The sequence below is a fragment of the Callithrix jacchus genome, chromosome 17 (genome assembly GCF_049354715.1).
Source record: "Callithrix jacchus isolate 240 chromosome 17, calJac240_pri, whole genome shotgun sequence".
In the NCBI taxonomy this organism is placed as follows: domain Eukaryota; kingdom Metazoa; phylum Chordata; class Mammalia; order Primates; family Cebidae; genus Callithrix; species Callithrix jacchus.
The window spans coordinates 35,759,868-35,783,451 of NC_133518.1; the positions used below are offsets into that span (position 1 = coordinate 35,759,868).

At 39.5% G+C, this 23,584-nt stretch overlaps 1 protein-coding gene, 1 long non-coding RNA gene and 1 other non-coding gene across 11 annotated transcripts in view; 1 reads left to right on the forward strand and 2 right to left on the reverse strand.

Annotated features, from left to right (window-relative positions):
- Positions 1 to 17,966, forward strand: part of WWTR1 (WW domain containing transcription regulator 1) — a 256,364-nt gene extending 238,398 nt beyond the window's left edge. For all 9 annotated transcript variants that reach the window (XM_078354015.1, XM_054247076.2, XM_035278425.3 and 6 more), the window contains 3 exons: positions 7,950 to 8,083; positions 9,477 to 9,589; positions 14,210 to 17,966. In XM_078354015.1, the coding sequence (XP_078210141.1) occupies positions 7,950 to 8,083; positions 9,477 to 9,589; positions 14,210 to 14,394 (432 nt within the window). In that variant the 3' untranslated portion in view covers positions 14,395 to 17,966. The remainder of the gene's footprint in view (positions 1 to 7,949; positions 8,084 to 9,476; positions 9,590 to 14,209) is intronic.
- LOC118149005 (U6 spliceosomal RNA) lies at positions 9,881 to 9,987 on the reverse strand. The gene has a single exon (XR_004736181.1). It is a non-coding gene; the product is annotated as a U6 spliceosomal RNA (small nuclear RNA).
- LOC144579903 (uncharacterized) lies at positions 13,764 to 23,182 on the reverse strand. The gene is made up of 2 exons (XR_013528544.1): positions 22,167 to 23,182; positions 13,764 to 14,166 (listed from the first exon to the last, which is right to left on the reverse strand). It is a non-coding gene; the product is annotated as an uncharacterized LOC144579903 (long non-coding RNA).
- Positions 23,183 to 23,584: the final 402 nt, after the last annotated feature.

The following is a 23,584-nucleotide window of genomic DNA, read 5'->3' on the forward strand; positions in this document are numbered from 1 at the left end:
GCCTCATCTGTAAAATGGAGACAATTGGATTGTTATGAGGATGAGAGGAAATAACATGTTAAAGGGCTGGGAACAGTGTTTCACACACAATAATATGCAATTTTTAGCTAATATTCTCCTGCCACACCATTTAACACCATCAGCAGCTTGTTCTGTTGACTGCCTTGCTGTGCCAGGTCCATCACAAACACGCTGTCTAATCTTTACAGCAGCCCAGCAAGGTCAGTCTTATAAACCACCTTTTTTTTTCCCAGATGAACAAACTATCAAGAAAGATTAAGAATTTAGTTCAACGTGCCACAACATACAGTAGCTGAACCGGGATTTGAACTCCAATCCTTGTGGTTCCAAAGACATTTTTTCTTGTGGGCCATGCTGCCTTTCCTGTGCCAAAATCTGGACATGTCTAATAGCACTGAACCCCCAACTACTGTTTGAAAATTCTGGTGGTTAATAGCTTGGAGAATTGAGAAGCAGGGTCCTGCCTGAACTCATAAGTGACTAGAAAGCCCTTCATCATATCTGCCTCAAATCTAGGCTACACGAGATTTTCCTTCTTTCCTGTAACAGTTCACTAATAGTTTGAGAGCCACTGTGTACCCTTTCAGTCTTCCCTTTTGGTTAAATAGCCCCATGCTTCCTTATAGGATGTGATGCCCTGACCCCTCTCTATCCTGATTGTTCTCTGGTCACTCTATAAAAATTTCAATAAGGTGAGGTGTTGAGTAGGGACCTGGATGCAGCCTTGCACTTGAAGGTTGATTGAGGAAGAGGTCAGTTGGAATATCTAGAGAAGCAATGATGACCTGCTTCTTGAGATGGAAAGCAGGTTTTGAGCTTGGTCTAGGAAGCTGAAGGTTTGTTTGGAGGACAGGGTGGACACAGAGGGGACCCTGGAAGGGATCTGTGAATATACCTCATTAGTTGGAGCACAGTGGGAAATGAGTGACAAGTCAGCTTAGTGTTTGTTGTCCTGCCTTGACTAGAGGGAGCAGAGGAAGGATGGGGCGCTGAGTGAAGACAGCTGCACCACCAATGCTCTGTGGCAGAGGCCTTGAGTCATGCCCTCGCCCAGCCGTGGCCAAGTGTCACCCCTCTGTTTCCATGGAAGTTTACTTCATCCAGTGCCTGTCTTTGTCTTTGCTTCAGCTGCTTCAGTTTCATCCATTTTGACTGCTGCAGTTTGGTGTAAGTCAGATGTTCACCTTTCATTTTTACCCACGCAAGGGTAGTGGATGTCACGTGGCAGTCCCAATCCTACTGGGTTTGGGCTTTAATTTTATACCTAAATTTAGTTTAAAACAAAATCCTCGGCCGAGCGCGGTGGCTCACGCCTGTAATCCCAGCACTTTGCGAGGCCGAGGCGGTCAGAACATGAGGTCAGGAGATCAAGACCATCCGGGCCAACATGGTGAAACCCCATCTCTATTAAAAATACAAAAAAATGTAGCTGGGTGTGTGGCACACACCTGTAATCTCAACTACTCTGGAGGCTGAGGCAGGAGAATTGCTTGACTCCAGGAGGTGGAGATTGCAGTGAGCCGAGATCACGCCACTGCACCACAGCCTGGTGACAGAGCAAGACTGTCTAAAAAGAAAAAACAAATCCTCCCCTGTTTGGATGGGAATATGTTGGTGAGGTTAGCCCTTTTATTTTCAGACCTTGGGTTTTGTACTGTCTCTTTTTCTCTTTCAGTTCATAGGGTGAAATAGGGAAGTGTTTTCATTAAAAAAAAAAAGGCTAGAATTTTTAAAGTTGTAAATATAGAACTTATATTATGAAATTTAAGGCAAGACCGGGCGTGATGGCTCACGCCTGTAATCCAAGCACTTCGGAGGCCAAGGCGGGTGGATCACCTGAGGTCAGGAGTTCAAGACCAGCCTGACCAACATGGTGAAACCTCGTCTTTAAAAAAAAAAAAGAAAAAGAAAGAAATTTAAGGGAAATAAAACATCTCATTATTTTCTATTTATATTCAGAATGAATTTTGTGTTATATAAAAATGGTTTATAAACCTCTCTTGTTTAAAAAAAATGTTTTCTTAGCCTTGCTGACCATTATGATGAATTTCACTTTCATTTAATCCCTCCAAAGTAAAAGTTGACCAGAAAGAAATCTCTCACCACTTAAAGTGGATCAGTTCCACATGACAGTGTCACTTCTTTTTTTTTTTGAGACAGATTCTTGCTCTGCAACAATGGCTATAAATACATTATCTTACATGTTTCTCATAGGCAATAGGTTGGTTATGGTACATACATAACATGAAACTACTAAGATAATAAAGAGTAGACAAAAATGCATGTCAGCTGTACGATGACATACAAGCGACACTCCCATCTACCCACACTAAAAAATTACATAATACTGTCAGAAAAAAAGTCTTAAAAACTACATATTTTAATAAGAAATAAATCCAATAAAGAATGATAATACTGAGAACCAAGGCATTCAGAGATTTCAAAAGTCATGCTTTTTTTTCAGTTGATCCAAAATTTTGTCAACCAAGTTTTCAAAAGTTTGCTCAGGGCCAACATTACCCATAAATGTCACACAATTACTATTTCATACATTTACTTTCTTCCCCATAAAAGACCTTTGATAAACACCTAAAATGTCCAGGTATAACATAGTCGAGAGGAAACTGGATCAAATACTGGTATTGTTTTTAATAACTATCACCTCAAGTGTTTGAGTGTCGCAAATTGATTCAACCAACCAAACGATATAAAAATCAAAATGGCACAGCATATACTGTAAATAAATCAAAACTGTATGTGTAACAGAAAGACAAAGCAGTGGCATATTAAACCAAAGCTACCTGGATACAAAACAATGAATGTCTATTGCATAGTAAATAAACTGACAACGGTTTCCAAGTGAGAGAAGATGGCACCCAGGCTGGAGTGCAGTGGTGCAATCTTGGCTCACTGTAACCTCCCCCTTCCAGGTTCAAGCAATTCCCCTGCCTCAGCCTCCCAAGTAACTGGGATTACAGGCACCTACCACCATACCCAGGTAATTTTTGTATTTTTAGTAGACACGGGGTTTCACCAGGTTGGCCAGGCTGATCTTGGACTCCTGACCTTATGATCCGCCCTCCTTAGGCTCCCAAAGTGCTAGGATTACAGGCGTGAGCCACCACACCCAGCCGACAGTATGACTTTTTAAATTGTTTATTTTAGTGTTTTGAGATTGGAATTCAGAAAATGAAATAATACTAATAATTTCTTAAGCATGTATTATGTAATCTTGAGTGCTGGGCCCTGTAGTAGTGTTATCCTGCTTTATCCTCACAGCAGCCTTCTTCGGTGGGTGCTCTTACTATCTCCACTTTAAAAGCGAAGATCAGCAAGTTAAATAACTTGCTGGCAGATAGCAGGACCAGGGTTCCAATTCAAGCATCTGTCTCCTGACCATTCGACCCTCCTGTTCATCCCTTGTTAGGGGCAGGAAAGAGTGCAGTAGGACCATTTCCTGAGGATGGAATCTGCACCTGGCTAGTTGGGTTGTATACAATAAGATATTATTTCACTCATATTTGTGGTTGAGATGAGATTGGATGTTCTTAGTTTATATTTCCAAGTACCCACTGTATGCCTAGCCCTGTTAAGTTAGTTAAGATACTGGAGTGAACATGACAAACAAGGCCCCTTCCCTTGTAAAGCTTACATTCTAGTAGGAAAGACAGAGAATGAAGACCTAGGTTACATTGAGGAAAATTAATGCAGATTAAGAGATAGAAAGTGACAGGGTGGGCCAGGCATGGTGGCTCACCCTTGTAATCCTAGCACTTTGGGAGGCCAAGGCAGGTAGATCACGAGGTCAGGAGTTCAAGACCAGCCTGACCAAGATGGTGAAGCCCTGCCTCTATTAAAAATACAAAAATTAGTGGGGGATGGTGGTGGGCACCTGGAATCCCAGCTACTCGGGAGGCTGAGGCAGAGAATTGCTTGAACCTGGGAGGTGGAGGTTGCAGTGAACTGAGATTGTGCCACTGCACACCAGCCTGGGTGACAGAGTGAGACTAGGTCTCATAAATAAATAAGTAGAAAATGACAAGTGTGAGGCCATTTTAGACAGGGGTGAGGTAGGAACATCTTTGAAGAGGTGACATCTATATGAGGCAGGCATGAAGTGAGGGAATGAGCTTTAGGAAGATCCGAGAAACACCTTGCAAGCAAAGGGAACAGTTGGTGCAGGTGCAGGAGAGGGGAGGAGCAGCAGAGAAACCAGGAGACTGGAAAGGGATAAAGGAGGGGAGCACATCAGAGACATGGGAGGAAAGGGTGGTCAGGGGCTGTGATGCAGGGTGCGGTGGGCTGCAGTGAGGACCTGCCTCTATTTACCATCCAGGTAGAACAGGAAGCAGGTGGCTTTAGAGCAGGGGGCCACTTGAGCTTCACTTTGGCTGCTGTGTGGAATAACTTGTGACCCAAGAATGATTTTGGAATAATCTTAGGCAAAGTGTTGTATTATAAATAATAACTTTCTAACTCAGACTGGCCTAATTTATATTTCAAAGTATTATTCAGGCCGGGTGCAGTGGTTCACACCTTTAATCTCAGCACTTTGGGAGGCCAACATGGGCAGATCGCTTGAGGCCAGGAGTTGGAGACTAGTGTGCGCAACATGGTGAAACCACATCTCCACTAAAAATACAAAAATTAGCTGGGTGTGGTGGCACATGCCTGTAGTCCCAGCTACTTGGGAGGTTGAGGCACAAGAATAGCTTATCGCTTGAGGCCAGGAGTTGGAGACTAGTGTGCGCAACATGGTGAAACCACATCTCCACTAAAAATACAAAAATTAGCTGGGTGTGGTGGCACATGCCTGTAGTCCCAGCTACTTGGGAGGTTGAGGCGCAAGAATAGCTTGAAACCGGCAGGCAGAGGTTGCAGTGAGTCAAGATCACATCACTGCACTCCAGCCTGGGCAACAGCAAGTCTCCATCTCAAAACAAACAAACAAATAATAATAATAATAATTATTATTATTATTCCTGGTACATCATTCAACACCCTTTCTGATTTTTCTCTCATTTATTACTCAGTTGAAGGTAGAAAGTGATACTGTGAGCCCCCTACAGACAGAAGGCAGCATTTGCCCTTAGGATGACTTGGTGGTTAAGTCTTCAGGGTAGTTAAGGAAATGGCAATGCTGGAGAATAGAGCTTCTGTTCTCTTTAATTTAAAATAGGTAGAACAAATGTGAAATGGCACAGTGAAACATTCCCCCAGCATAGTATAGGCTTTTCAGCTTTGGTTATTCTAAATAATCCCTTAAATTTTATTTATATATTTAGGCACACACAGCATTATTTTATGTTTTATTTACTGGAAATAGCTAGGAGTAATTTAAATTAATAGGAAAGTTTAGAACTATTTATTTTATATCTAATTTTTGATATTCATTATTGTAATTTAATTTTATGTATAATTACAGATAACAATTCATATATATTATATATAATGTATTTTTTTAATCCCATGAAGCTCTAGAAATGATTCTTACTATATCTAAACTATATCTAAATTTAGAACTCCTGGAAATTGCACATTCATCTTTTTTTTTTTTCTTTGAGATGGAGTCTCTCTCTGCAGTCTGGGCTGGAGTGCAGTGGCACAATCTCTGCTCACTGCAACCTCTGCCTCCCAGGTCCCGGTTAAAGCAAGTCTCCTGCCGCAGCCTCCTGAGTAGCTGGGACTACAGGCACGTGCCACCATGCCCAGATCATTTTTGCATTTTTAGTAGAGACGGGGTTTCACTGTGTTGGCCAGGCTGGTTTTGAACTCCTGACCTCATGATCTGCCCTCCTCAGCCTCCCAAAGTGCTGGGATTACAGGTGTGAGCCACCACACCCTCAACTAGTATTCTTAAGACACACGTTGATAAAGTTTTGTCAAATAGAAAGGAATGCAGCCATCTCATCAACTTTTATATTAAAAGTATATATATTTATAGGTAAACTCCCACATTTATTCAGAATCATTGAAAAATGTAATAGTCTAGTAAAACTTGTGTTTTTGGATAATAAGGATTATTAGTCAAAAGATTCTTGCGTTTATGGTTAATAAAGTACTAGAAATTTACCAATGACCAGATACAATTTTCAAACTGTGGCTCAGGGTGTGTAAGTATGCATGAGGGATGGGGACTGCTGGGGTCCAGGCTTTTATGTCAGATTCAATCCCTGTCGTTCCTTCTGAGCCTTTCAGGAGAACTTTGGCTGGATAATAACATTTCTAATGCACCTTGCCTGTCATGTTAAAAACAACTATCAGAAAATAAATTGATTTTTCTAGGTTTATTCAGAAGGCACTTCCAAGATTTAGATGATGGTTGAAATCTTTTTACCAAAAAAACTCCATGTTTTTCAGTTTGCTTTTTATAGATTCCTGAATAAAATGTGTTTGTTAGGTATTTTGATTATTTACGATCTAGATGAACAGAAGTGAGCCAGAGACCCTTTCCAGCTAGAAGATTTATTTCAGTATAAGTAAACAGTACAGTTAAAAAAAAAATCAATCAGGTCTCTCATGGTTTGTAGCAGCACAATGAACTCTAGTAACTGAAAATTTTTATAGCCGATGACCTCACCAGGACTTGTCTAGACAGCATTTACGCTCTGAAGTCACAGCATGTTAGGGCTAGAAGAGATCTAACAAAGATACTATAACTTAGAAGTCCTAAGTGTTCTGTTTGCCATTGTAGCCATGGTTTTAGGGTTTGAGGGATGGTGAGACCAATGACTTCAGCATGGAAAGTGGGAAACTGATAGGCATAAATATGGGGAAAGGCCTAACCTTGGTTTGGGATGCAAGTGTAAACATACAAAAGTATTCTTTTCTGGAAACAGCAGCAAATTTGAAAGGAATTTGATGTCTGGTCGTGTTTGTGAAAATGGAGAGACTCCTGGAGATTACACCTAGAGAAATAATTGCAGTCAGTAAATTTGCAACCTTTTGGATTGACTCTCCTTGGCAACGTAATGCTAGTTTTTATAAAATAATGCTTGTATTATTTGTTTTTGCTAATAAAATCGTATGCTATGAAATAGTTACTTGTCTGTGGAATTTGGATTGGATCTACATGGCTCCCCAGCTCCAGAATTTTAGTCCACAAAGTAGTCAAATAGATCGACTTTTTTTTTTTTTTTTTTTTGAGACAGGATCTCACTTGTCACCCAGGCTGGAGTGCAGCGGTGTGATCTCTGCTCACTTTAGTCTCAACCTCTCAGGCATGAGAGATCCTCCTACCTCAGCCTCCCAAGTAGCACCATGCCCAGCTAATTTTTGTATTTGTTGTAAAGACAGCATTTCACCATGTTGCCCAGGCTGGTCTTGAATTTCTGGGCTCCAGTGATCCGCCCACATTGACCTTCCAAAGTTCTGGGATTATGGCCATGAGCCACCATGCCTGGCCACTGATTGACTTTTTTAAAGCAAACTTTTCAACTCATTGTTTTGCTTTCCTACCTGTAACCATAAAAATGCCAGATGCAGTTTAGAGCCTGGACTCTAATCCCACAGTTTTATTGGCCTGTAAGTGGCAAAGACCAGAATGTACCTTATAGTCCAGAGGAGTCTGATTGCTTTGACTGATGTAAATTTGGTTTGAGAACCTGAGATAGAAATAGCCTTGTCTCTGAGAAAGTGTTTTGAGAGGACTTTCTATGATTTGGGTGCTTAAATAATTGCACGGGTGGGATGATTGCAACATTAAGTGCCCTTAGGTCAGATAATAGCTGAGCTTCCCATTAACTTTGTGAATGTGAAGTGATTTAGTCTGTAAGACTTTCTTCAGAGAAAGAATACTAATGGTTGCCTGGTGATTTTAACTTGGAGTAAATATTTGGTGAAAAGTTTTGATGTGAAGTACACTCTGCTCATGGTTTGTGACAATGAGTGAATGACTCTTGCTTCCCACTCTGTTGTTCCTTCTATAGGAAGCTGCCCTCTGTCGACAGCTCCCCATGGAAGCTGAGACTCTTGCCCCAGTTCAGGCTGCTGTCAATCCGCCCGCCATGACCCCAGACATGAGATCCATCACTAATAATAGCTCAGATCCTTTCCTCAATGGGTAAGTTAACATTTGGGGCACACGTATTTTGCTCTCTTCATATTAGACTATAGTAGGATCTTTGTTTACATTAGGAAGAGGTGGGGAGCTTGAGGGTGGAGGGTGAGAATAAAGAAAGGAAGTGGGAGGAGCTGGCAGAAAAAAGTAAAGCAGGGAAAATCATCTACATTTTTTTAAAATTCCCAAATTTAAAAATTGGTGATATAATACAGAGTAAATCCCTAGTTAAGAATTTGAAAATGGGCGTGAACCTATAATTTAAACACGATGGTGTTGTCTAGTACTTGTACTTGGAAGAATCTTGTGGTTTTATGTAACCAATGGGGATAAAAGCATGCTGTATGGCAAATTGAGAACAGAACAATTAAGATGATGTGATGTTCAGGGTGAAATGTGAGTAAGGTCTATAGTTTACTTAATAGTATTCTACAGTCTGGTTTTGGTAATTGCACTATGGTTATGTAAGATGTTATCACTGGGGAAGCTGGTGAAGGAAGGGTACATGGGAATTCTCTATACTCCTGTTGCATCTTCTATGTGAGTTTAAAACTATTTCACAATTTAAAAAGTAATTAAAACAAAGGAGCAAAAGAGAAAGAGAATTTAGCCAGAAATACCTTCATGAGCCGAAGTAGGTTTTAAATCAAATTAAAAGGGCAGTGCTCTATTTCCTATGTCTTTTCTTCGGCCCTTGCAGGAACATCTGGTAAGGAAACAAATACAATTATGAAAATTATTAAAGATAGAGATAAAAACAAACAGTAGCTGAAATAATAAGTAATGGAATTTTTAAGTTGCTGATTTTAAAGTATTTGAAATACAGAAAAGTAGAAAGGATAACATGAGTTACCCATGTACCCATTACCCAGATTTGCCATATTTTCATCCAATCTTATTTTTAATAAATAAAGATTATAATTAGTATTTGAATTCATCCCCCAACCACTGAAATTTTATTTCTTTTCCCTTTTGTTCCCTTTTGTTCCTTTTGTTCAGAAAGTGGTGTGTGTCCATCACATAGATTTTTATAGCTCTTACTGCCTGTCAGTGTGTGTATCCATAAGCAACATTCAACATTGTTTCTGGTTTTTAAAAAGTCTTACATAAATGGTGTCATACTCTGTATGTAGAAGAGTGTTCAAATGGTTAATTTGTGGTGAAAAGGAATTCAATGTCAATTTATTGTGAATGACCACACATGATTACTTTCATTTTCATGAGTTTATACATTTTAAAATTAAAGGGAATCAGAGTCAGCTTTCTGTCCTGCCCAACCTGGAAAGTTGGGCAGAATGGCACAATTACACTAGTTTAGAGCTTTTGTGACTTTGTTTTAATTTTGAGACTTACTTAGTGGGCTAACGTTGAAGTTTCTCCATCTTTTGCTCTGCAGAGGACCATATCATTCGAGGGAGCAGAGCACTGACAGTGGCCTGGGGTTAGGGTGCTACAGTGTCCCCACAACTCCAGAGGACTTCCTTAGCAACGTGGATGAGATGGATACAGGTAGGAGCAAAGCCTGCCAGCACTTGCAGTGCGTTTGTGTTTTTCAAATGATCTCTTTGGTCATCTCAATTTTATTTTTACCATATTTTATTTTTATAATTTCCAACTTTTATTTTAGATTCAGGGGTACACGTGCAAGTTTGCTATGTGGGTATTTATGTTTTGTGATTCTGAGGTTTGGGATGCGACTGATCTCGTCACCCAGGTAGTGAGCATAGCACCCAGTAGTTAGTTTTCACCCCTTGTTCCTCCTCACACCCAGTAGTCCCCAGTGTCTACAGAAATGTTAGACAAAATATGGAACACTTCATGAATTTGTATGTCGTTCTCATGCAGAGGTCATGCTAATCTCCCCAGTATCTTTCCAGTTTTAGTATATGTACTGCCAAAGCAAGTACGGTCATCTCGGTTTTAAAATTCAACCAGAAACAGTGTCCTCAGCAACATAAAATAACAACTGAAAAGCCGCTGAACCCCCAGGCACTATCAATAAACTCTAGCCCCTTCCTCATACAAGTATAGTTTTGCATCTGGGCACAGGATTTTAAATTCTGTGGTTTTTAAAATTCATCTTTACTCCATATAGCCCCTTCCTCACAATTGCATCAAGACACCACTCTCTGCTTTGCCATGCTTCCACAGTGGTGCATTTACGCCATGCTAGTTTTTACTTGTATACGGGCTGCCGTTTCTCTTGGAAAGTGACACTGGTTTATAGCTCCAGTAAGCAAATTTTTTCATGTCATTCACTGCATTTAAAAAGCAATTGGCAGTGGGCATTTGGAAGGTTGAGCAACTCAGAGGACTTTAAATTGTTGGTTCCAAGTTCCAACATGGTAGCAATATCCTCCCTCAGTGATTAAAGAAAGATAAGAGAGTCAGGGTTACTTTCACCTGGTCTCCACCCTGTGCGCCCTTCAGGCCCAGCCTCAGCAGGCTTTCCCATCACCTTTCTTTTTCTCCTTTTCTCAAGGAGTGAGACTTCCAATTGCAGAAACTGATGTTAATCTTATTAGCTTTATCTAGTCTTAATTATCAAAGTCATAAACTCTCAGAAGATATTCTAGAACCAAAAATAAATGACAGCCGGCACATCCACTATTTGGAGTTATTCATGCAAGTTCCTCCTCCATTGTCACTGATGATCGGAAAGTAATTGTTTCTGTGATTAATATAAATAATTGCTTTCTGATAATTGTTTACCATAGTGCCTGTGGTTTTCTACACTCTGCTCTTAGATGGCTCCTCTCTGTGTTGTGAATCTAAATTGTTGGAAAGACCAGGGTCAAACTTGTGTCTTACAAATGCAGTATGTTAAAGCTGCTCTCCTGGTGTCTTTGGTGTAGGCTGTCATCTTTGCACTGAGAAGATTGTACAGACTGGCTTGTGAGGAGTCACACCAGAATAGTTTGTACTGTTTGTTTTACTGTTCTTCAGTTTATTACTTCAGTTCTTCCCACTTGCACCCCCTGCCACTTTCATCTCTCTCTCTCTCTGTTTTTTGAGTGTGAGATTTATTTTGCTGTCTTTGGAATAGCCTTAGGAAGTGGCTCCTTCCTATGTTTAATAATTGTTTACTTTCATCTTTCAAACACTGGGAAGCCAGTAAGGATACAAAGCAGAGTTAAATAAGGAAAAAAGCTCAGGAGATCTAAATCTAAGTTTGATGTTTAAAAAAACAAAACCATAAAAGAGGATGGATTTTATTCTATGTCTCTTTCAAATGACCTCAAGTTGGTAAATAGGGAGTGTTTTTGTAAAGCCATAACGTGGAATTAAATGATGTCCTGAAAAGCACACAGTTTTAGCCAACGGACCCCTGAATTGAATCCTTGTTTCTCCACTCTTGGTAGCAGCACCTTTGGGTGAGTTGTATCACCTCTGTGGGCCTCAGATTTCTTACCCATAAAGTGGGAGTGATATGCTTATGGTGGAGTTATGAGGAGTCATGAGATCACAGAGCCCAACTCAAAGTGCTCTTCTCCAGTAAGAAGGCTGATGTCATGCACAAAATTGACTTGCTCAATGTCAGAGTGCCAGGTTAACCTGGTTAAGTGAGGGTCAGCTCATTGAGTGTGGGGCCAACTCTGTGAAGTCTTTGTAGGAAATGGGCATAAATCTTCTCAAGGGTAGAAATGTAATTATACAGTAACAAGATGAAGAAAAGCCACCTGGAGGCAGGGGCAGACAGAGCTCAAGTGTGACTAGAAAAGATCTGTCAGGCCTGTGGACCACGCACTGGCAGGGAATGAGCCAGCTGAGCACTCCCTCTGCAAAACACACACAGAAACAACAGCTGGGCTTGGTGTGAGGATCCAGTAGAGGGAATAGCATGGGCAAAGGCTGGGAAATCATCCATCCTTCCAGAATATTCTGCAGTAATCATACCCTTTTAAGAATTGCCTTGTGTTTATCTCTTCCACTTTTTAAATAGATAAACTGCAAAGACCAAAAAGATTACTGTGTGATTGCAGAGTTGCTTCTATTTTAAGAGTGTTAACCTTAATGAAGAAGCTTAGCCAGTCTCTTCATGCCTTCCCTCCTGAGAATAAGAGGAATTCTTTTTTTTTTGGAGACAGGGTCTCACGATGTCACCCAGGCTGGAGTGCAGTGGTGTGATCTCAGCTCATTACAACTTCTGCCTGCTGGGTTCAAGTTATTCTTGTGCCTCAGCCTCCTGAGTAGCTGGGATTACAGACATGTGCCACCCAGCCTGGCACTTTTTTTTTTTTTTGTATTTTTAGTAGAAACAGGGTTTTACCATGTTGGCCAGGCTGGTCTTGAACTCCTGACATCAGGTGATCCACCCACCTCAGCCACCCAAAGTGGATTACAAGCATGAATCATCACACCTAGCCTAGGAATTCTTTAAAGCAGATATTTTGCTTGGCTAAAAATTGTATTTCTTGAGTATTTGAATATTAAAATGGGAAACTAGTAGAAACGAATGATTCCAACTGGAGCTAAAGAGAAAGAAGACATCCAGCACTTTAGATCAGATAGTTCTTTTAGAACAGATACTTTTTAAAGCCTCATTTTTATCTGTTACACTCTGGTGGGTAGAAGAAAGTTATTTTAGATTTTGTTTTCTATTTTGATGTTGTATTTTAATATCAGTAACTAGATTGAGGTCATATTGTTGAACTTGATTTAATTTTTTAGATTACTGCCCCTTGCAATGAATCCTGTAAAAATATTGCCCAGGAGTCATTGATATTTTGTGACTCCTAGCAAAGCCATTGTGTTTTGCTGTCACCAAAATGCAAATTGGATTATGGTTCCTTCATCATTTGGAAGAATATGATTTTTCTTCTTGGAAAACACAGATTGCTAAAATGAACTTTACGTAACTTTGCTTAAAATAGTGAAACTTCCATGCACACTTTTCAGGAAGGCTACCGTACTTGTAACACACAAAAGATAATTTAGCAAGTTTTTAAAATGCATTATGGTGGAAGCTGGTCTTAGTTATCAGTGCTTCTCAATCTTTGAAGTAGATATTATCCCTTCAGAAAATTGTTTGGGACTATTTGAATTAACCTGTTGTTTTGATATTGTATAATTAGTAGTGGCTGAATTCCTAGGTTTTTCTTTCTGTCAGGACAATCAACATTTATTATACTTTTGTATGTATATAACTTTCTATATATCAATGACACCTAGAGCCATGGATATGTGGCAGACACTATATGGCACTTTACTGCAACTTTTGTAGGAGGCACTTATAATCCCAATTTCCAGATGGGTAAACTGAGAATCAGACAAGTTAAGTGCGTCTAAGCTTACATAGCCACAAAGCTCAGTCTAATGACACAAAAGTCAGTAGTACATTCTATCCCATATTAGCACACATAAAGAACTTATATCCTTCATGTCATATCCCAGACACTTACTTTTAGTCTAGTACAGCATTTTCTCACCTGTGTTCTGTAGAACTTCAGTTTTATTAGGATACACATACTGCCAAAATAGGTTTAGGTGATTAAATGGGTTTAGGAAATAGTGGCTTAAAAGAAAACAAAATATTTCTTTAAGACCCAAAGCCTTAACATGCTCATATGCATTGTGGCTCATATACTTGTGAGAAAGGTAGATAGCTGTAGGGTGTATGTATTAAGGAAAGAGGGAGAACGTCTGCAGAACTCCCTTTGTAAATGATGCCTAAAGACGTCAATGAAGACAACTTTTTAATAATCTTGTTAAAAGAAGCTTCATACCATTCTTTTTGAACATAAAGAAGGATGGTATGGGTAAATGTAAGCCTACAATAAAACCTGTAGATTATAGTTCTGTAATAAGATGTTTATTACAGAGAGGGCCTCTCTACTCTTTGCAAAACAGTTCTTCACAGCATTTCTGGCACAGGAAGGCACAGATCATAAATCAAATCCACAGTGACTTTCACATGCTCCTTTCTCATCTCCTTGAGTTTTCCATTTTGGACCACATCTATCCAGAAAGAATTTTAGATTTCTTCCACATCTCTGTACCTCCTTGAGTAAGTGTCAATAATGTGGTAGTTGAAGACATGAAGGTGATGGTTGTGTTAATACTTGAACTTTTCCTCTTTCAAGAGCCTAAAAGAAGGAATTAAAATGGTTTCTTTTCATTCTGTTACAGGAGAAAACGCAGGACAAACACCCATGAACATCAATCCCCAACAGACCCGTTTCCCTGATTTCCTTGACTGTCTTCCAGGAACAAACGTTGACTTAGGAACTTTGGAATCTGAAGACCTGATGCCCCTCTTCAATGATGTAGAGTCTGCTCTGAACAAAAGTGAGCCCTTTCTAACCTGGCTGTAATCACTACCATTGTAACTTGGATGTAGCCATGACCTTACATTTCCTGGGCCTCTTGGAAAAGGTGATGGAGCAGAGCAAGTCTGCAGGTGCATCACTTTCTGCCTCCATGACTCATGCTCCCTCCTTTTTATGTTGCCAGTTTCATCGTTGCCTGGTTTCGATTGAGAGTAATTTAAGTTAAACATAAATAAATATTCTATTTTCATTTTCTGCAAACCTGCATTCTTGTGGCAGATTATACAGAATTGTGTCTACAGGATTATGCAGAATGCTTTTCTCTTTCTTCTCTTCTGCCCCATGGCTAAGCTTTATGGGTATTAATTGAAATTTATACATCAACTGATTTTAAACCATAAAAAGCTGACCACAGGCAGTTAATTCTGAGGGCAGCTTGGTCCAGGAAATGTGCACAAAATTAGACCTGATTTACAGTTTCAAAAACTGTATTGATGACATTAGTACCCAATGCTTTAAAAACCATTTAACTTGAGCTTTAAAAATCATTGTATGGATAGTGAAATTCTACTGTATGGAATACAATGTAATTTTGAATCCATGCTGGCTCTGATGGCTCTTATTAGTCTGTATTTACAAAGGCACACACAGTCCTGTTGTACCTTAGCCTTCGTTATTTTACTGCAGAGCATCTAGACAACTTAGTCCCTCCATGGGAGAGTAGCAGCAGCTGCATTAGTCACAGTTCTTACTCTATACATCTTGTGAAAGAGACCAGTTTGGTACTAATTATGAGCATTTTTTATTCAAACAAAAGTTTTTGAAATATTGTAACTTGGGATTTTAAAAATTGCAGCTTACAATTTGATGTTTTGTTTAGTTTTTTGTTTTTGGGTTTTTTGTTTAGTTTAGTTTTGTTTTTGGATGGAGTTTCATTCTTGTTGCCTAGGCTGTAACACAATGGCGCGATCTTGGCTCACTACAACCTCTGCCTCCTGGGTTCAAGCGATTCTCCTGCCTCAGTCTCCCAAGTAGCTGAGATTACAGGCATGCACCAACACGCCCGGCTAATTTTTTGTATTTTTAGTAGAGACGGGGTTTCACCGTATTGGTTAGGCTGGTCTCGAACTCCTGACTCAGGTGATCCACCTGTCTCAGCCTTCCAAAGTGCTGGGATTGTAATCCCAGCGTGAGCCACCATGCCAGCCTTGATGTTTATTTTATAAAGCACTGTAATTTTGTAGCTGATGACAAAAGGCAGCCAAATGTTTTGCTAAATTGGTGGCAACTGTATTTGTGTCTTTTGAAGCAATTCTGAAAACATCAGGACCACATAGATTTCAGCCTGATGGCACATGCAATGAACTGTTGCTTTTAAAATGCTGAAGGCTTGTCAGGTTTGCTTTCTAGATTTCAAGTGTTTAAAGTAATTCTATCTATGAAACTGAAGGATGAAGCAGATCTCTGACTGACGTGCAAAAAAAAAAAATGCCCTTTGAGGGTGTATGGTGGAGACAAATGTTTCTGAATTCAGTAAAATGGATTCCTAAGTACATTATCCTAACCCTGTTTGCTACACTTGGTATAAAAAGGCATGAAATATATACTCAATACCTCTTACATAACCAAAAACATTTTTATTAGCTTTTAAGGACTGAGGGAGCATCATGTTCAACCGGCATGCAGTCTGCCTGCATTGCCAATGAAGTCCTCAACTGTTTAATATTTTGAACTAATATTATTTATAATCTATGAATTTAATCTTTTTTTTGAAAGACATTAATAGTTTGGGTCTCTGAGAAGACACTTTCAATTTCCATGGGGGACTTATTTGTTGGAGATCTTAAATAAGATTCCTTTTCATCTACTGGAATATACATGTACAGAGTACATTGGATCATGTTGGAAAGAAGGCAAGTGAAAAGGTCAGAGATGAAGTAGTGAAGTTATGGAATATCATGGAAAGGATACTAGTTGTGAAGTGGAAAGAGACAAGTTATAGTACCCCAAAAGCAAAACAAGCAGGAGATGCGAGAGGTGCCCCAAAAGGACAAAGCAACAATTTTCTGTTACAACCTTTGTACCAAATGACTCTGTTGTAGAAGAAAAGAAGGCTTTGGAAGGAGGAGGGGCAGGGCGTGCTGATGCTGAGCATGCAGACAGATAAGAGCGTAGCCTGCTGCTGCCTCCATCACTATGAAGTGACTTCTTTTTCCTGAAGGACCCTGGTTTATGTTCCTCTAATTCCTTTCATTCTCCCTAAGCTCTCTGAGAGAGATGAAGGTAGATGACTTTATTGCTACTAAATTGAAGGGAGCACTATTTCTTTTTGTCTTTTGTTAGCAAAAAATTGCAAAAAGAATTGTACATTCTTGCTAAAAAATAAAAAAAAATAAAAAAAAAAAAAACAAGGGACCTAACAAAACTCAGCAGTGTTACTGTATTTTTAAAAAATATTTTTATAGACTCATTTTCAGGTAATTAAATGTAAGAGAAACAGATACCCCTTTTTTTTAAGCAGTTAAATCATTGATGATTTATATTACCAATTTTTAGAAGTAATTTTCTAGTAAGATTGTGGCATTAGAAAATACTAGAAGATTTTTTTTAGTTCAATTAGTTAGAACATTTATTAATGAATATAATAAATATTTTTTCAGAACAAAATATGGACCCTTTACGTTTACTAATAGATAAAGCCAGATATAATTTTTTTTGTTTTGTTTTTAAGACCATAAAATATGGCCTTTGTTAAAGAACACTAAAGTTAGAAGTCTAAAGTTAGAGCAACTTTTTTAATGGCTATTTCCTATTATTGTAAGTGTTAAAATCCCTGCAGAATTCTTGATAAGGTGCTATTTATAGTATATTTCTTTTATAAAACAACTGTCTTTAGTCTTTTTAGTACTAGTCTTTTTAGTACTAAATCAACCAGTAAACATCATTTCACCCAAAATTTTGTCACAGAAAAGGCATATCAAATGAAAAATAATTTCAGAGGTCTTTCTTTCAAGATATTTTTTTCTGATGAAATACGTTGTCTTGAAGTAAATACATTGTCAAAACCTAATTGTAATTCTGTTAAATCTAAGTAATTGTTAGACAGTATTTCACCATATTATCAAGGATGTGAAATGCCATTTCTTTCACTGGTTATACCATATACAGGAAGCAGATAAAATGTGGAAGATTTATTGTGCTGGTTGATGCGAACTTGGTAGAAAAGCTCTCTGCAGAAGAAGTGAGCTGGAGTGACAGAAGTGTTGCTAATTACAAGTTGTGTTCTCATGACGTAATTAGAAAGTAACTTCTGAAAGTACAACTTTTATGAAAAATATAAGCTGTTAAAAAAAGGAAATCGTAGATTAATTTAATTGGGAAAATGGGCAATTGACAGAGACCATTTCCCTAACACATATATGTGCTAGTACTTTAACTTTTAAAAAAATTTACTTCTACATTTTGTAATATAAAAATTTCTATTTTCAGTTTAGAATGTTTTGCATACCAAAAGTATGCAGCCAAATCGATCAGATCAAACCATTTTACCTGGAGTTTGGTACTGGTTTTTGCTTCTCTGATTCTGTATAAGAAAAATAAAGACAATTGAACTTGCACTTGGAGCTTTTGTCTTTTCATTATTTGTCTGTGTTCCTTTTACTGGGGGTTTTGGGTGGTACTGAAGAGAGGCTATGTAACCCTCCTGGCAGACAGTGAAAGAAAGAAAATTCTGTAGGCAAACAATTTCTTGGCTCACGTGCCTGGCCTTCAACATTCTAAATGTTCACAGATTTCTGATTTCCACTTTATTTACAAAGCCCACTGAGGTTTTTAAAGGTGTATATATATGTATATCTATATATAGTCCTCCCAACACCCTCACAGATTTGACAAGATCATCAAGAATACAGGATTCTCACTGGGCATGTTGGCTTATGCCGGCACTTTGGGAGGCTGAGGCAGGAGTATTGCTTGAGCCCAGGAGTGTGAAACTAGCCTGGGTAACATAGTGAGACCTTGTCTCTACAAAAATAAATAAATAAATAAATAAATAATAATTAGCCAGGCATGATAGTGCAGAATATACAACAAACTCCTACAGATCAATAGAAAAACAAACTGCCCAATAGAAAAATGGGCCAATAATGTCAATAAAAATTTGTAGATGATGAAACTAGGTGGTGACTAATTTACCAACCTCATTCCTAACCAGAAATTTAGATAAATAATGACTGAATTCCCAGTGGCTCATAGTCTTGCTGGAATTCTTCCATTGACCTAGACTCTGCAGCCCTTTTCTATGGACTGGTTTTTGAAATAGGTTTCTTGTAACTTTAAAGTTTGAGTTGATAAACCTTGAAGTGTAATATGCAGAGAGACGTGTTTAGAAATATTAATTTGTAGCAGTCACAGACAGTGTTTACTGGGGAGGCTTATGTGTCCTAAATAAGCTTTTCTGCTTGTAACTCATTTGGTCATGTTATTTATTGAACAAAGTAATGCATGCCACATTGGTTTGCAGTTTGAGCACCAGACGTAGGATGACAACTATCCTGGTTTGCCTGGGACCAAGGGCTTTTGAAGACATGGGAATTTCAGTGTTTAAACTGTCAAATCGGAAAATGTTGGGAAGTAAGTATCATGTATTTATTGGCAGGGTGGGCTACATAATTTGTGGGACCTAATGAAAAATAAAAACATGGGGTCCCTTGCTCAAATTTATAAGAATTGCAAGATGGTGACAGCAGAGCATTAAATCAAGCATGGGGCTCTTCTGACTGTGGGGCCCTGTGTGTCTCCATGGGAACTGTGTCCATGAAGCCAGCTGTGTTCATTGGTTCCTGTTTATGGTGTTTATGCAATGCTGTAAGCAAGATATTTTAAATGCTGGTGTATTCCTTTGTAAGAGTAAGAAGAGGCTGACATAAAGGGGTTTGTAAAAAAAAAATAATTGTAAGCATTAATCTAGGAAATTATTAGCATTTTCTCCTAAAATAACTTCCACCAAAATTTCCAGGCAACCAGTGGTGTTTCTTGTAGTTGGAGAGAGTCAGGTGGGTCTGGGGGCCATGGTCCTAAGTCAGATTTGGTTTCTCTGTAGGGAATCAAAGAACATAGAATTCTTAAGACCTTCTTTCTTTGACATCTGCGTCACTCATACCAACCAACCAGCACAGAGAGAGAGAGAGAGAAAGACAGAGAGAAAGAGTTCATTGATTCAGTCGTCAGTAAGTACTTGCTGAGCTCCTGGTATGTAAAAGTCACTGAATAGACACAGGAAAATCAAAGATGAAGAAAACCCGATCGCATGGTTGAATTGGGGCCATACATTATGGGACAAAGAGTTATGCGAGCTCAAGGTAGAGAAGGAAAGGCATGTGAACAGCCACAAAAAGGTCATGGTGTCTTATTCACCAAGGAGTTTCCCAGGCATTTCAGGTAAAGGAGATGGCCTACTTGAAAGCACAGGATTTTAAAAGAGGAGTGACAAGAAGGTCCATGGCCCTTGAGAACAAAAGTGTGAGGGCGATAAGGTGGGAGTAGAGACCAAATAAGGTAGACGGAGAGTAATCCTTGAAAAGGTTTGTGTGCTTTGAATCAGAGTCGGAGTTTATTCTATACAATAGAAGTGACAGGAAGATTTTTAATAGTGGAGTGGCTTAAAGAAAACAAGCGAAAAGTGAAGATGAACCAAAATGGAGAGGAGTTGGTGGCCCTCTCCTTGTGCAAGGATCTGTTTGGTACTATGAGCATAAGAAGGAATTGAAATCATGGCTTTGCCTCCATGAAACTTATATACTACTATGTGAATGCTAATAAAGATCAGGAGAGAAAGATCATTTGGGGTTTGGTGGTGAGGTAAGACCAGGGAAGACAAAGCAGAGAATTTTGGGAATGGAAAACTGGTAAACAAAGGCACAGGAGGAAAAATGAGAGGAAAACAATATATGCGGACAATTACTGTGTTCTGGAAGTAGGCATCATTAGTTCCTGTATGTGTGTGTATTTTTATTGGAATAGGATTACACTTTTAGAGTCATGTAGGCAGAACTGACATCTCTACAGTTCTTTCAATTCCATCTGTTTTCTCAGCTTTCTCAGAAATGAGATTTGAAGATGAGTAGACAAATGAAATCCCCAGTAACCTCAGTCTTGGAAGTCAGGCACCAGTGCCAGCTCTATCAGAAATAACAGATATAACGGTAATCTCCAGAGATCTGCTTAATCTTTTTGGGTCTCATTCTTTATTCTCTTTACCTATAAAAGACTCCCTTTGTTTTGGTCTAAAACTTGCCCATTCTATCATCTTCCTTAGTGTTTGAACAAATGTCCTACATTTAGAAGATGGGACTTGTGTCATGTACACTAACACACTCATTTTATTTTCTTTTTCTTTTTTATTTTTTGAGACAGAGTCTTGCTCTGTTGCCCAGGATGGAGTGCAGTGGTGTAGTCTCGGCTCACTGCAGCCTTCATCTCCTGAGTTCTAGCAATTCTCCTGCCTCAGCCTCCCGGGTAGCTGGGACTACACACCACCACACCTGGCTAATTTTTGTTTTTTTTAGTAGAGACGGGTTTCACCATGTGGACCAGGCTGGTCTCAAAGCCCTGACCTCGTGATCCACCCGTTGTCTCAGCCCCCAAAGTGCTGGGATTACAGGGGTGAGCCACTGCAGCTGGCCAACACACTCCTTTTCTTATAGTATTTCTGAGTCTGATAGCTGTAACAGACAGAAGGTCGAGAAACTGATATTTTACCTATGACTCTAATCTTTATAAGTGACATTCAGCAAGCCAAACTGCAAAGCATATTTCTCACTACCCAACCAGAAAAGTTGACACTTCCACCATTAAGATTAGAGAACTGTTTTTAGGAAAAGCCCCCTTCCCCCAAATATCTTCCCTGGGGATGATAATGTGATAAATTGGGCTATAGATGGAGAAAACGAATTTGTAGGCTTAGCAGAAATTAAGTCATTACCATCTGCACTCTAGAACAAGAACCAATTTATGGGATTAGCATTGAGCAAAATAAGAGTTTCAGAGAACCAAAATAAGGGTGAAACATTAATTTGGGAAGAGGAGGGCCAGCACATTCCACGTAGCATAATGAGTTCTGGAGAAGGTAGGGTGTGTGAGCGCTAATAAAAGGCATGTGTGGGCACTCTCCTTTACTATTTGCCCTGGGCTTCATTCTGACAACCAACTAAGTTCAGTACTGTGCAGGTATTCATTAACTCCATGGCCTTAGCCAAGTTTCTTAAAGTCTTGGAACTTGGAACTTCAATTTCTTTCTTTCTTTCTTTCTTTTTGAGATGGAGTTTTGCTCTTGTCACCCAGGCTGGAGTGCAATGGCACGATCTTGGCTCACTGCAACCTCCACCTCCTGGTTCAAGCAATTCTCCTGCTTCGGCCTCCCAAGTCGCTGGGACTACAAGCGCATGCCACCATGCCCAACTAATTTTGTATTTTTAATAGAGACGGGATTTCGTCATGGTGGCCAGGCTGGTCTCAAACTCCCGACCTCAGGTGATCTCCCCGCCTCATCCTCCCAAAGTGCTGGGATTACAGGCATGAACTACCTGCACCTGGCCAGAACTTTAGTTCCTTTACATGTAAGATTGATATAATAAAAAAAAGAAGGGGTACAATGAGAGAGTGATGAAGATGAAGAGAAGTGATTTACGTGAAAACCAGTTGTTCATAGGTGGTCAATAAATATAAATTCCCTTCTTGTGAGCTTTTCCCTCTCTTGTGCCCAGGCTGCATCTTTCTTCGTGGCATTTACCACCATCTAACAGTGAGAGAGAACTTACTTCTCCGTTGTCCCCATTAACTTGTCAGCTGCAGGAGAGCAGGGATTTTGTTCACTTTGCATCGATCACCTTGAGCCATGCCTAACACAGAAAGCTTTCCTTTGGACAGCGCCATCTTGGACTTCTTGCTGTTACTTCCACGACTTTCATTTATGAGGTTTTTGGAAAATGTTCCTCGATGAGAAAATATTGGAGAAAAATTGGATCATTTAGAAAGATGGGCAAGTCTGCTCCCTGAGAAATTAATCTGCTTAGCAACCTGTTATCTGCTGCTCTCTAATGGCTGAGCCGAGTTGCCATGAGCAGGCAGCAGGTGGCTTTGTCATGGTGTAGTGAGTGACCAGCACCTTCCTGGCTCAGGGGGTGCAACCAGTGAGGGCTGGGAATAGGGCGGGGCATTACTGAAAGGGGACAGAGAAAGATGTGCAATGGCTGGAGTGCAATGGCGCCATGGCTCACTGCAACCAAGACGTGTTTGTTTTCTTCTTTGCACTGACCTATATGTCCTTTGGTGAGGAGCTCTACGAATTTTGAGTCAGAATAAAGTTATTAAGTACAAAAGGAAAAAAAAAAAGCAAAAAACAAAAACTAAAGAGCTAAAGGCATTTTCAGAGCAGAGTTCACAGTAGAGTTCGTGTAGCTCACCTACCTTAGAATTTCCCAAGTTGTTGATGTAACGTGAATTTCTCAGACCTCCTGAACCTGAAGGACTGAGGTCTGGGGGTCTGCATTTGTTCAGTGAGCTTCCAGGTGCTTCTGGTGCACTGCCAAGTTTGACACCTGAGGAGTAATCTCCAAACTTTTTTTTAATCATGGATCCCCAATGTATGTATGTTTGCTTGTTTATTTTTTAATGTTCTAAAGTGACTGTTCTAGTGTATTGTGTACATTATAAAACATTCGCAAAAATTGACATTTTTAAAGAATGAAAAAAACCATATAGATTAAAGTTTATATATGAACTTCCCACGCCACATTTTGGATGAGTATAATTTATGCCTGTTAAATGTTGTGTAACTGATCCTCAGGGTGATTGTGATGGCAAAACATTCATTTTCCCAAGTTTGTGACCCCAACATCAGTAGGCATTATGAGGCAGCAGGACTGTCTGCAGAGGTTTTATTTCTGCTTCAATAGCATTATGAGGAATTATCTTTCTCTGCCTCTCCCTGTTTTTCTATCTCTCCACAATGTTCACATTTGATGCTGGGAAAAGTTGTCATGTTTACCCTCTTTACCAAGCTGACGCTCTTAGTATTGCAACTTCTGGGTGGGAAACCAAGTCTGGACTGGTAAGTGTGTTGGCATCATACAGCCTCCCATGCCCAGGTGCTTAAGCAAACACACATACATATAGACCCTTGGGACTGCTCCAAGACTGAACCAGTTGCAAAATCATAGTCTATGAAGCCCTGCCT